The sequence below is a fragment of the Brachypodium distachyon genome, chromosome 3 (genome assembly GCF_000005505.3).
Source record: "Brachypodium distachyon strain Bd21 chromosome 3, Brachypodium_distachyon_v3.0, whole genome shotgun sequence".
NCBI classification, from domain to species: domain Eukaryota; kingdom Viridiplantae; phylum Streptophyta; class Magnoliopsida; order Poales; family Poaceae; genus Brachypodium; species Brachypodium distachyon.
In genome coordinates, this window is record NC_016133.3 from 22,097,305 (window position 1) to 22,112,035 (window position 14,731).

At 39.1% G+C, this 14,731-nt stretch overlaps 1 protein-coding gene across 5 annotated transcripts; it reads right to left on the reverse strand.

Moving 5' to 3' along the window:
* Positions 1–224: 224 nt before the first annotated feature.
* LOC100843581 (cycloartenol synthase) lies at positions 225–12,505 on the reverse strand. 5 transcript variants are annotated; one of them, XM_024462394.1, is made up of 19 exons: positions 12,226–12,505; positions 11,337–11,426; positions 6,176–6,361; positions 5,836–5,925; positions 5,557–5,748; positions 5,358–5,442; positions 4,930–5,099; positions 4,667–4,855; positions 4,372–4,485; positions 4,125–4,247; positions 3,902–4,024; positions 2,176–2,274; positions 1,829–1,885; positions 1,623–1,669; positions 1,353–1,499; positions 1,083–1,260; positions 903–983; positions 654–737; positions 225–543 (listed from the first exon to the last, which is right to left on the reverse strand). In XM_024462394.1, the coding sequence occupies exons 1-19, from the start codon at positions 12,421–12,423 to the stop codon at positions 424–426; spliced, it is 2,373 nt and encodes a 790-aa protein (XP_024318162.1). In that variant the 5' UTR covers positions 12,424–12,505; the 3' UTR covers positions 225–423. The 5 variants fall into 5 exon arrangements, with proteins under 5 accessions (XP_024318162.1, XP_024318161.1, XP_003573825.1 ...); XM_024462393.1 differs by having other exon boundaries at positions 1,829–1,909; XM_003573777.4 differs by lacking the exon at positions 11,337–11,426.
* Positions 12,506–14,731: the final 2,226 nt, after the last annotated feature.

The following is a 14,731-nucleotide window of genomic DNA, read 5'->3' on the forward strand; positions in this document are numbered from 1 at the left end:
TTGATTATTGATTGTTACTTCTTTTCATTTCTAGATTGTCTTCTTTTATGCCTAATGAAACAAACTATTTTCTCCGATCCATATTAATTGTCAAAATATTACATGTATTTGATGCTTTTTAGCATAGATACATTTATATTTGGGAAAATTTGAAACATTTAATATGAATTGGAGGGAATACCATTTAATTTAGCGTTGCTTGAAAATTTTGTGAAAGTGGCGCATTGGGGTGACTTGAGCTCCAGCTCCGCCGCACATTCGTAAATGGTTGGAATTTATACACATTAATTACAAACAAATTACTGCACGATTAGTGCTTTTAAGTCCACACATTCATATGTTACATGCGTGGTATTACATATACCCAGCCGTCTCTACCATTGTAGGCCGATCTAGAAGGTGTCCACAAATTGCATATCACTATTATGCCTTTTGTGCTTGCAGAACTCTGCGATGGTACTCTCCAAGAGCCCAGATCGGAAAGATGTTCCTGAACTGGGCGTAAGTGAGCATGAGGTTGTGGTTGGTAGCTCCGATGATGTCCTGTCATGTGAGGAAACGTACAAATTGTAAGTTATTCGACAGGTATTGTTGACCCTCTTTCAAGTATCACTTGCATTGGGAAAGTAATTTTGGGATAGACTATGACTCACTTGCTGAGGGAACTCTCCATCCTCCATTTGGAAGTTGATCAGAACCTTGGCTGCTCTATGCAGACATGCAGGATCTCTTTTACCCTGTTCACTCGGAAGCAAATTTATTGTGAACGACCTTTTGTGCGCGTAACTAGACTATTGCGCAAACCATAAATATTATATTTACTGCCATACTACTATAATTCATACAAGGTGAAATAATATATGAATGCATGATATGTAATTAAGATCTTGAAAGAAATTGACCTGTCCAGCATCAATCAGGGCCAACATGGCCCAACTGGTGTTAACTGCATGAGCCTTGTTGCCTTCAAGATTGGTGTAAACCTATATATGTTGCATCGTCCAATCCAAATCAATTAAGCCCAAAGCCACAGTACTAGTTAATTACACCAAGTCATGAGAAAAACAGAGGAAAAAATCTACCTTATCTTGACTGGAGAGGTAGCTTTCCCCCCATCCTCCTGATGGGAGCTCCTTGGACAGCAAAAATTCGCACGCCTTTCTGATTGATTGGCTGTTCTTGTAAGTCCTACCGGCAGCAATCAATCCTCTCACCCCAAACCATGTACCATAGGTGAAACAGATAGCCCAACAGCCGTACCTGTAGTTGCAAATTGAGAACAGAGATTCAAATGTGGAACATATTCTAATTAAACAAGTGGAGCGGGATTCAGTTCCATTTTGGGCCCTAACCATGATCCATCGGCACGTTGGATGCTCTCTGTGTAATCTGCAGCCTTCCGGATACAGTTGTCTATCTCTTCCCTGCGACAGTGTTTAGGGTATGTTTCTCTGAATAACACCAGCCCCTGAATTACTGATGATGTACACTCAACATACCTGTCAATCAGGATTCATGACATATTTCTAGTTGTCAGCTCTTAAGAAAATGTAGATAAATTTTAATAGAAAAATTAGGAGCGCATATAAAAGAGCTATCAATATAAGGTTCATGTTTCTTACGGATACTCGATCATTATTCCCCCAAAGCTCTCAGAAGGATTGAGCAACTGAAATGTTTACAAAAATATTGTGCACGTCAGCACTTAGGAAACTTATAATCGTTTGTTTAGATTCAAGAATTGTTATGCATCAAATTAACATGAGAGTTTCAATGAAGTGTTTCTTCCTCATATACAATTGAAACCAAGGAGCCTATCAAAACTCACCTCAAGCCACTCATAAGATCTTGTCAGCTCATATGCACCAAAACTGCCATCCTCGTTCTGCAAAGGAGTAATGAGTAATTTCTTATGTGCCTATGATGTTTTTCATCCTAGTATGTGAATAAAACTACTACTCCCTCTGTCCAACAAAAGATGTCTCAATTTTGACTAAATTTGAATGCATCAATACACTAAGTCATGTCTAGATGCATCTAAATTTTAACAAACTTGAGACATCTTTTGTTAGACGGAGGGAGTATTATGCAACGTGAGTAACAATTAAGTTTGAAACAAACCATCACACGAAAAGAAACGACTACGAAAAATAAGTTAAACTGCAAGATGGTTACCATCAGAGATAACAGAAGGTTGACACTATCATCAAGCCTGCTGGCTTCCATAGGCTCACCAGCCAATTCAGGAGGAACCTTAGTTAACAGCAACAGAACCTGAAGAAAGTAATGGAAGCACTATCTCAAAACCACTGGATCAAGACCTCAGTTATGCCGTGATAGTTTATTCGTGGTGATGACCTTTTGACCATTACGCAGACAGTATTCTAAAGTACAAACCCTCACATAGTATTAATCAGTTTTTAAGGCAGAAAGTTGGTCTCATGACTCATCATTCAATGGCCAACTTCAGCGGTTACCTCGGCAGAATCCAATTTTGAAACAATGATCTGCCTTTATTGATTCATTAAAGAAAGTGCTATGGATTGGGATAACTGAAACGAACAAACACAGAAAAAATTAATGATAAAACTAAAATCTTCATCAAAATTCTTCAAAGTCACTATCTCTAGATATGACCTTCCACGTACTATGTGACATTGTAGAATACAATGCCCGCATAAGCTGGACTAACTTCATAGGTTTTACAAAGCCGTTTGAGCTACTGATCTCAAAAGGTGGAGATCTAATTAAGATCGCTAAACGCGCCATGATCAGAGACACACTACTCATGAGACGTGTTGCGAAACCATTGGTCTGTAGATGAATCGATGAGAAAGAATACGAGCCAATAGAACCATGAGCTCCATGAAATAGGCCGTGACACCCACACCAGGATGAGGATGGAGTCTGGACACCTTTTTCCATATGACACCATATGCAAAGCCAAGACCGTGCCACCAAGGACACACAAACTAGACTTGGGCATACCCTGGCCATGCCGAGCTTCATTACAAAATGCCAAGATCGGGCCGTCCCAAGGTCATGAAAAAACACCTTTTTTGGCATTTAAAATTATATTGAATTAATCTAATTTAGTATTTAGTATATAAAATGATTTTTGTGCCTATTTTTCTTAAAAAACTGCTTCGTCCGATCCATAATAAGTGTCTTCGATTTAGTACTAAATCCAAAACATTTATTATGGATTGTAGGGAGTATGTTATAATTTTATCGGACTTTTCTCGGCTCTCGTCCCGGCTTCGGGTGGTAATATGGAGCCTGAGCCTGGCACGAGAGATCGGCCATCCATGCCTAGGTATAACACAAAGCAACACAAACTACATAAACTCAGACCTAAATGTTGATATCAGGCTCACTCCGGCTCTCGACGCCAGATCGACTGTAGGAGAGGCACGGAGAACCAACGGAGATTGAAATGGTTGACGATCACTCAATGACGACAGCTAGTTTTTTTCGTGGCCACATACTAGGAATCTTTTTTTATTTAGGAAAACCAGAAATCTCGGTCTCGCATGCGGATGTTTTCAACCTCAATACCAATGTGGCCTTTTCAGGTGGAGGCCCATACGGACCAAGCACGGCTGTGGTCTGCATTAGTCTAGAAACCTATACAATTTAGATAGCATCGGTCCTATATAGCAGTAAACCCTTTTGAACCGTGTAAAAAGAAGTAAGCTCTTTTAAACGACGAGATAGAGAAAGAGTATGCCACACATGCAAGGCAAGATAATTTAAGATGTTAACTTCTTACTACTCGCTCCGTTCCAAAATAACCGTCGTGGATTTATACAACATCTTATACAAATTCATGACATTTATTTTGGAACAGAGGGAAAGGGAGTATATTTTTTATTGCCAAAATCGTTTTTTAGGACCCTACCTTCAATGCTTCTGCAGTACAATCTGATACAGGCCACCCTTGGTCAGCAGTTGAGTGCGTCCAGCCACCTTTGGATATATGGCGATACCACTTGCTCTGGTCTCCAGGACAGTCAACACGAATCTTCAGAAGAATCAGATAGACAGAGTATTATTCTGGGACTATTGATCGACCAGTGCTGCAAGGATAGTTTGTCATGTAGTAGAGCATTTTATATATCTACCTGGGAACGTTTGATGTAGTCATGGGCTAGTTTAATTGTGGGGCCAAACTCTTCTGTGAGGCCGGTAGCAAAAATAGCCTGGACTGTTAAAGCCGTATCCCACAACTGGCTGCCATTGTATGACTACAAAAGAACGGCAATAAAATGATAGTAGGCAAAAAGATATCTTAGATAGAGACGTTTTTTCATTATTGCTGCATCCACCTCTGTTAAAAGCTAATAACAAGGCATAAGAACTCGTTGAGACCTTCATTTTCATGCCGTCTTCAGCGACCCATAAGAAATCGTAGACTCTTTCAATATGGAGCTTGAATGCCTCTGAGTTTGGATCTTCTACCCAGCGACAAATCATATTCAACATCTGATTATATATACTATTAATAGTAAATCAATTGTAGTTGGAAAAACATATGCAAAAGAAAAAATAAACATAAAAAATAGTGAACAAATTTAATGAACTAAGCCCATTATTAGCTTGAAATAACGAACCAGTGTTTAGGACCTAAGAAAGGAAAACATTGATATTTACTAGTACTCCATACCTTGTTCAGAGGAGCAATGCAGATATATTGAGTTGTTTCATCCTCGTAACGGATATGTTCCATGACAACGTCCAGAGCTCTCTGCCGCAATTTGCTGCCAGGCCAGTGCATAAGAAGTGGCTCGCCAACTTTCTTCAGAGTAGCCCATACCACATCCTGCAGCGGTGAATGAGGATAATAGAGATCTTCCTACAAAGCCAATTAACCAGTCTTAGTATCTTATTAATACTAGATATTCAAGGTCGAGGGAAACTAAATGAAACCTTTGCACAGCCATTGCGAGCCTTGTCCCAGTCAATCTCATCGTATGGCACAATGTAAAGTTCTTTCCTCAAGTCTAGTACAACTGATGATGTAATAGCTCCCACGAACCTCTTTCCATATAGGTATGACATGGGCAAATATACCAGGCGGCAATTACACCACATGCGCCCTGTTTATGTGCAATGGAATAATTGATAAAATCGATCAAAAGTCAAGTAGTATGTATACTTTTTTGGTACTCCATGTATTATGTTCTATTTAGTATTCCCCAGCGTGTAAATACATAAGTTTGGCAATTGAACTATGTCATGTAAATTTTTACGAAATTCATGTGAGATACACAATAGCTTAAATGTTTTACATTCAATGGACCAGTCCCATGCAAATGAACAAAAATGAAGAAACCTTTCGAGTAAGAGGCCCAAACCTGGATGAATAGGCAAGAAATAAGGCATCATCCATATTTCTGGTGGCAATGGGTTGTTGCCAGACCATTCATATACCCCAAGGACCTAGAGCAAGAAGTTAGAGTCATTGTCACATTCTAGAGTCTAGGCTGAAAATGAACCCATATGTACAAGCAAATATAAACGGATGTACATGATCATTCTGATTATATGCCCTACCGAAAGGAAGAATTTCCCCCAAGATGGTGTTAAAGTTGCCCCCCCATGGTCCAAGATCCAACTCCTAGCTTGCAGCATGGCTCCACACGAATCCAGCCCTTCCCCAAGCAATCTCAAAGCGACGTAGTTCATGACAGAACAGAACATTGTGCTTGTTCCCTCAATGTGCAGTCCCCAGCCCCCATCTTCATTCTACACTCAGTTACAGGTCATATCAGCGACACTGCATGCCATCCATATTTGTTTTCATCAATTGTAATTAGGCGTTCATCTGCTTGCCTGATGATTGTAGAGATATCTCCGCATCTCTTTCTGATGTTCAGATGACAACACAGTATTGAGTGATTCAGTCACATGCAATGCTACAATCTGAGAAAACAGTAGGTGAGAATCAAAATAGTAAAAAGAAAACATATAAAGTAAGGTCTAGTCAACTCCGAATTGCATGCGTGATGGAAGGTGAAACAAGTTTAGTGCTAATTAGACAGATTATGTAGCAAGTTGTAATTCCTTTGTACAATTTTACTTTCTTAATTTTTAATACACCACAATAGGAATTCGCCTCCTGTTTTCCTTAAAAAAAAAGGATTGTTTTTCTTCAACACGAAAGAGGAAGTACCAAGCTAGGCAAGAGAAACAGAGTTCCTGCGTAATCTCCCGGCCAGTGCCCATCATGTGCCTGGAGTGCGGAATAGCGGCCGATTGCCCTCTTCAAAGATATCAAGACATCCTCTTCCGTGGCGAATGCACGCTCATCCAGCTTGATGGCAGGAAGGTTCATCTTGAGACGGTTAGACTTGGAGAACTGCAGGACACAAAATGTCAGAAATGGCTTGCGGGCGTGCAGTTTCTGTGGACACAACAAATTTTCATTGAGAATATACCAAATGAAGTGTGACAAATCTTTAGCTTGTCTTTGAAAGTTTTTTTTTTGGACAACACTCAAAAATAAGATATACTGAGCCTTTTCTTGTTGGTCACCTGACCAGCTGAAGTACTTGTACTTCTAATTCTTGTCCTAAGTCAAGTATTTTAAAGTTTGAATAACTTTATAGAACAAAACAACAACATTTATGGAACCAATTTAGTATCACTAGATACATCTTGAATTGTAGTTTCATATTATGCTAATTTGATGTTATATTGCTACTCCTTTTAATAAAGTTTGTCAAAATTCAATTCTTTTGACTTAAGACAAAAGCTAGAAGATACTTATTTTTGAGATGTTTTACAGTACCTTCAATTCATTGCGAGCCGTCTAATTTGGTAGATCCAAAGGCTCACTTAAACTTTTACTGGTGGCCAATATCCCAACAGTAAAAGGCAATAGTAGTAGTCTGAGGGTCAAAATCGGAAAAAACAATTCCTAAAAAAAGGTAACTCGGAAAGAACAAATCCTACACATCGTTAGCGGGCCGGGGAAATAAAAAATCAGATTGGCTGCCCAGCGGAGCCCATGATCCTGGAGGAGCCAATGTTCATGCGGGCAGAACGAATAGGACATAGTGAGTATGGGAAGGCACAGGTCCGGGCCGTTGGCCTCCATGGTGAGATCGTGCCTGTTGGATCCCAAAGCACGATCATTCAAGTTAATCAGGCACCATAATTTAAGCAAGAACAAAGGCTTGTTGTTCAAATTAATCACGACGTTGTCTAGCAAGAAGCAACAGTTAGGGACTTAGGGAGCTGCAAAGTGCAGTGAAATTAACAGAGAGACAACCGATTTCGAGAAACCAGAAATTGCTGAACAGGAATCTGAGAAGCAGAACACGGCGGCGTTGATGAGTGGAGAGGCCGTGCAGGACAGCGGCGGTGATGAACACAAACCTGGTGTCCATAGATTGTGTTGGCCTTACTGGGCTTTTCCGTGGGCCTAATCATGGGATCAGATCTAAACCGGCTGATATTATGGTTAAAAGTCTAAATTGTCCAAATCAAACCGATGGTTTACTGCTCCCTTCCTCCCGCAGCAGTAAAACCATAAAAAACCTCTTATTTTTTAGGACGGAGGGAGTAGTTACTTCCATGGCGTGTGGCCATGCTATGTCCACCATGAGTCCATAGGCACCCGAGAAATCACAAATAGATATTGACCAGGAGGGGAGGGGTGAAGAAGGACGGTCGAGGTGACATCAAAGTTTTGGTTACTGAGTCGGTTACCACATTTTCCAGTTCCCTCAGGAAAAATGGGGTTATATTGAACAAAAACTCCCTATATAAGTAAATTTAAGCATTATCTTGTGGCCCTTGAATTATAAGAGATGGCTATATCCATTATACTATGTATGATTGTATTTGCAGAACGACATATCTGCAATACACATAATCATCTTCAAAAGGAAAATTAACTTAATTCAAATTTCGATTATAAAATCTTAACCGCTAAATGCCCGAGATTTGCCGGTTATTACGGTTACCGCAATTCCTGGTTTTCGGTCCATCCCCCTACATAGGAGCTGAATGAGGGGGAGAATCGTCCAATAATTTACTGATCGTGCATACTGTGTGATAAATGGATTGATCTCTGATTGTATTGGGAGGCCGGACTGTTGCAAGCCTACAACATAAAAGGGGTATAAAAGGATAACAAGTGGTAGAGGCCAGGGGATTTTCCTCCTTTTCAAAAAGAAAAAGTATAACAAGTGGTTAAAAAAATGGTATATCGTAGGCAACGCGCGAGATCACTTTTTTGCGAGAAGATGGAGAGTGATCTTCAGGAGGTTGCAAAAATCAGGAGCGATGACAAAGATGTAAATCCAGTAAAGAAAAAAACGAACTCGACGACGATCGGAATTATATATAGCATGGCAAAATGTGTGGCTAAGGATGTTCCAGCACTAAACGACATTCTTGAAGAGGACTAGCCACTTGCAATGTCTGGTGGAGAGACTGGAAGACGCCGGAGCAGAAAATTCACAAGATGACAAGATTAGTTTAGAATATCTGTGGAGTTAATTTTGACTACTTGCTCCGTCCAATAAAGGATGTCTCAACTTTGATTAAATTTGAATGTATCTATACATTAAGTTATGTCTAGATACATCCAAATTATCACAAAATTAAAATATTTTTGTTTTGTTGGAGTACATTAATTGTCCAGGAAAGCACACACTTCACGCACAATCTAGATACCTTCAATTAGAAAATCGTGGAAAGCGACAATGTCACTCACTCCAATGAGGAAGAGTCAGAGGTCCGTATTTGAAAAGAAAATGCACTGAAAGCTTCGTGCTGTGAATAGGTAGTTTTTGTTCACCGGCCGGTACCGCATTCTCGGTCCCCGGGAATAGGTTCATCAAGCCATGAATGAACACGTGGACATCAAATTAGGTGTTGAATTATGTGTCCAATATGTTTACAGGGTTACAATTGTACTTTGTAATAGTGGATGGTTAAGTGGAGTCAAACACGTGTAATCCGGGTTTATATATAAAAGCACCGTTAGTAACCAAAGAGACAAGACTAACTGGTGGGCATATAAGGGCGGTCCGTCGCGATGCGTGACCGTAGAGACATTCTCGGAGACCTTGACGGTTTTGTCGCCATGCTTCTATTATGTCGATTTAATACACGGGAAAGAGCGTCTGAGGTAGGCTCCCGAACATTTACGCTTCTGCGAGTTATGTTAACAAACATCGTCTCGCCATTTCTACTTTCTGCAATGTTCTCGAAATATCTTATGTCTAATTTCGTAACAACTGGAGTATCGCTCCATGTACCATCACTACCGGAAAACCGGACTTTGCTGGCGGCAACGGACTTTGCCGCCGGCTTTTTATCAGGCCGCCGGCAAAGGTACCGATATGCCGTGGGCCGACAAGAAGACCGCCGGCAAAGGCTGCACCGCCGGCAAAGGGCCAAATAAGCCGTCGGCAAACAACGGCCCACGGCAAATAGAAGCCTATGGCGAAGAATGCCTGCACGTGGGCCCCTGTGCGCGCTTAAGGGCAATCATCTTAAAAAACCTAAATTTTAATTTTTAAAAATCCCGTCCAATGAAAAAAAAGGAGCCAGCCAAACCCGGCTGGCTGTCATAAGTACACAACGTTCACACAGCATGTATGTATTGATTAGCCCTTAAAATGTCAGGTCAAAATTCAATTGACGCATCAAATAACCCAGAACAAAAACTCAAAGGAGATATTCTTTACGATTTTTTACCGTTCGTTTAATATAGCGAAATTCTGATCCCAAATTTAGAATGTTCCAGGTGTACACCTTATCTCGTGTGAATGTAAGAAAGTTTAAATCTTTGTGTACAGGTTTTCCATATGATAAACTAGCTAGAGATCTAGCGCACGTGACGATCCAGTAGTTTCTCTATTTCCATTTTCAGTCCAACATCCACAATTCCTAAAAAGTCCAACCTAATGTAGCTGACAAGGCAGTCCCAATCAATCAGTGAGACGTGCAACGACTTGCTCCTGGAGAAGGCTGCATCCAGTCGGGGCGTTGCTCTGTTTTTGTATGAATAAGCCTAATATGCAGTTTTCTGGAAAAAAGTGAGATCTTTATTGATCCAGTATTCCTTGGATGGGTTGATTAGTATAACACGTCTAACTCCAAAGAGCGACCATAGACTTTTATATATTGAAAATCAGTCGCTTTTGAACTTCAGTATTTACTATTACCTCCGATCCAAAAGAAGTGTCACAGTTTTGAACTAGGTTTGAACTATGCTTTGTTCAGACGTAGTTTAAAACTGCGACACTTATTTTGGACTGAAAGGAGTAGAATTTTAAGCAATAAGTATAATGACCCACAGATTCCTCTGCGGGAGAATTTGACGTTGTTTTCAAGAGAATAGCCAATTCTATTATTTTTAGAGAACTACTATATGCACATAAAAATTGTACAATTTTCGTACTATTGCATGATCACCATTGATTGCAGTTGTTGTGTGGCCTCGATGCGTTGTCATCGTAGGCATAGCCATTTTATTGTTTTTATAATTTCTTTTGGATTACAGGAACGCCTCTACTCTCTCTGATAACAATCCCTTGTTTTTCTACTTCTTTGAGTTTCTCTTTTCCTAAATCATACTGAGCGGACGCACAATCGTTCATTCTACGCGAACGCTTCAGACGCTTCGCACAACACAGATGCACTAAGTATTCTAAAGCATGCATGCGGAACCTTACGCGCAAGCAGAAAATTAGCTTTGGATGCATGGCGAATGCATGCATGCACTAAGTGTATTAGAGCATTTTGTACGAATTGATTTCCAAGATTCAAAATGTTTTGTAGCTCAAATCATCTGTCCGATTCACAATCCATTTTTACCGTTGGCTTCGTATCAACGAATACCTCAAATCTAGATCCCACTTTGGTGCGTTTCGACAAAAAAAAATCGACTATGTTACTACAATGCACAAGTTACCATCATATTTTGAAAGAAGTTTCTCCTTGTTAACGTGTTACTAACATAGTGGTTGTACTTTAAAAGAAGTTACCATGTGTGATAAATTATTACTAACATGATGTAAACATAATATATTACTGATCGGTAACTTCAACGCAGAAGTTACCATCCTATTTTTGTATGAAGTCACCATGCCATAACTTCATATATTATTCGATGGTGATTTGTTTTGTTGAAACATACCAATATGAGATCTAGTTTTGAAGGATCTCATTGAAACAAAGCTAATCATGCATGAAGACGGATCGTTTATTGGTTACACTTTGAGAGTGACAACATTTTAAAGCTTCGATTTGCAAAAGACCATGCATGGATGCATTAGATATCTACATGCCATTAGGTACGCCTCCGATCGTACCGTCGTCGAGCCTTCCCAATGGGGTGCACACTCTTTCTGCGTGGATGGTATGTAAGGTCGGAGGCACACAATTGTTATATGACCTACAAACTATATCAAAATTAAATATAAGATGTTAGGTATCCATGTTTTATCAGAACTGACTTTTTTTATCAACAAGACCTACAAATTATATTATTTACTACTCACTCCGCTTCTGGATATAAGATGTTCCAACTTTGTCTTAAGTTATATATACTACTTCTTACAATTTGAACAAGTTTATAAAAAAGTCTACCAACATTTAGAACTCCAAGTTAGTTTTATTAGACTGTCATGGTATATATTTTCATATTATACTTATTTGATATTGTAAATATGAGTACATTTTATATAAATTTGGTCAAACTTTAAGGACTTTCTTGACTTAGGATAAAAATAGAACATCTTATATTTAAAAACAGAAGTAGTATTTAGACCTGGTAGGCAGAAAACCCCAAGAGACCTAGTCTCTCCACTTGCATGAAAGATGCATGACGTCTATCTTGCAACATGTGTCCAATCCACTATATTAAAATCGTGATTCTAGTATTTTTTTTTCTTTTCTCAATTCTGATGTTTTGAAATTTGTTTCAAAGGCTAATCCAACTACGTGTCAATGCCCCCTCTGGGCTGGTCCACATAGTTCTCGATCTAAGAGGACGAAGAACAAAATATCCCAGCCATTGCCTTCCCGGATACATATATAGCCAAAAGTTTTACTCCGTATTAAAAAAGAAAATCCCAGACATGAGGGCCGAACCAAGCATAATTAAGCATCAGGGCCGAGCTACTATATCGATCATCAAGAGTGCATGTGCTAAAGAAAAAACAGCGCAAATTAAAAGAAATATCGATCACCGGCCGAGACCTGCATGCGCATGACGAGGTCAGAACTGTTCTTGGTCTGATTCCGGCGGCTGGAGAACTCGCGGCGGGCGGCTTCCACGGCTGGAGACTCGTCGACGGAGTCGTCAGGGTCGAACTCCCATACCTGCCTGCCAGTGTGATCGTTGGTGGTGCGCAGCAGCGGGTTGCCGCACCCCTCTGCGATCTTTAGCTTCCACATTACTTAACTACTATCGGTGGCACTATACAACGACGAATCTAGCCTGCCTCGCTCACCCCTCTAGCTAGCCGATATCTGGAGCGAGCGCGGCTAATTTATAGTAGTATAGACGTCAATGGAAGAAGTCTGAGATTATGCTAGCTGCAGGCCGGGATCGCGATGTTATGTAACCTGACGTTACTTAATTGCTTCGCGTAACATGATATGATAGAATAATGACTTACTGGATCCGTAGATGCATCGCTAGCTTGTGGCTGCGGGTTGGATCAACACTCTTAATTTACCACACTTTGCAATTAAATTTTGCAAATTAAACATAATCTTCGGAGATGGTTACAGTTTACTTCCTGGGTTCTAGCGGGTTCACCATGGCAGAATTTAGTTTGACGAGAAACAGTAATTAAGAGATATCCGGCCTACTGTAATAAGTTGAACCTAAAAATATTTCCATGGGGAAGGCCGGAGACAAAGAAAAGGAAGAATATGGGTGATGATGTATCCGACAATTGCAGAAAACCTGCAGGAGATTATTTTACTCTGTTTACATCATACTCCCTCCGTTTTATAATTCTTGTCAAAATATTACATGCATTTAGACGTTTTAAAAAAATAAATATATCCATTTTTTTGACAAATTTGACTCAAGAATTATGAAACGGAGGTAGTATCATGTTTGTATTAGGGAGTACTAATTTATCAAGTGAAAAGTCATTGTCGTCCTATGAGCTATGTTTCAGTTAGTGATGTGCATATTGCGAAGCTGCAGGGGTGGAAATTAGTCTCTGAGCTGGCTCCCCTGGCAGTTATTATACTCACTCTGTCCTGAAATAAGTGACGTGGATTTACATAACAATCTATACAAATCTACGTCACTTATTTTGAGACGGAGGGAATATATGTTTTTCTTGCACTAGCTATGCAATTGACAAATCTCAACGAGTGCTTCAATCGTCTTGTGATACGTAATTAAGTACGAGTTATGTGACACGAACTTGGTACGTGCTCAAACGTACTATTTATGACAGTGATTTGGTAATATAACTACTGACAAAATACCATAGAACAATTTTACAGTAAAAAATTGAACTAAGACAATCAAACATCTATATACTGGATAAACACACTGAAGTTATCCCTTTGGTGTCAGTTTGCTAATAAGATACACAAGTCTAGAAGGACAAACAATTATTGGTACAAGGCCTCGTGGGGCTTCGGTGGGGCCCTTTCTGAAATTACTAAATTAATGAATTTTAGTGAAAATAGAGTAAAGAACATAGTATAATCTATTTTCATTTACTTTTCGTTCCCGTTGCACTAAAATTTCAGTAAGATATTTTCAAATTTTATTATTATTTGAAACCAAAGTGAAATAAAAGTGAAACCGAAATGAATCATTAATGAATTTTCAAAATTTGAAATTAATACCATTCCAGTTTTACTAATATTCCACTTTGGATTCAATGTATTTAGCAATTCGGGGAGGGGCCTCATAGGAGTTGTCTTTTTGTTAAAGGAGTTGTCTTAGTTGTTAACACGGTGGATGGTAATTAATCTGTTAACATGGTTTTTGAATAGTAGAAGTTGCTGTTGCCTCACAATTTTTCTTAACTTTAACACCTAGTATGGATGGATAGTATAATTTTAAGTACAAAATAAAGTAATAGGTTGTTCCTTTTGGAATTCACTGAAAACATATTTGTCTAAAATTTCAGATTTTAAAATACAACCTATCAAATCTTGCATGGAGCAGAGTGGGAAAAGAAATAAAAAAAAGTCAAGAGGGAGAAGTAAATCAGATAAGGTGAACCCGGATTCATCCTGTATGAGTTGAATTAAAAGTCTTTCGGCATGTACATTCAGCCTCAATTAATGAGCTGAAAAGTCTTTCAGCCTGTACGTTACTCACTCTGTCCAACAAAAGATGTCTCAACTTTGCTAAATTTGAATACATCTATACATTAAGTCGCACCAAATTTTGACAAACTTGAGTGTATAGATGCAAGATTTTGACAAACTTTGAGACATTACGTGTACAAGTTGAGACATCCTTTGTTGGACGGAATATAAATAAAATAAAATAAGGGTAACACAGATTTGAGAAATTACGTGTACAAGTTAAGTAAAATTATAAAATTTGTTACATGCACTCTATATGTGTTTGTGCTAGTATCACATAAATATACAAGTAACTCTACTTATGATGAATGGCCGTACAAACTAATTGGACTTGCACAAATTGTTACATGCACTCTTATATATATGTAGTATATCATATATTATAAAAATTTGTAGAATTTTTAAAAGATAG

Excerpts from the sequence above, each read along its gene's own strand:
- LOC100843581 (XM_024462393.1), bottom strand. The coding sequence starts at position 12,423 with ATGTGGAAGCTAAAGATCGCAGAGGGGTGCGGCAACCCGCTGCTGCGC. Across the intron at positions 1,500-1,622 it reads GGAATAATGATCGAGTATCC|GTATGTTGAGTGTACATCAT; the intron begins GTAAGAAACATG and ends CCTGATTGACAG. Across the intron at positions 544-653 it reads ATGGAGAGTTCCCTCAGCAA|GACATCATCGGAGCTACCAA; the intron begins GTGAGTCATAGT and ends CTCACATGACAG.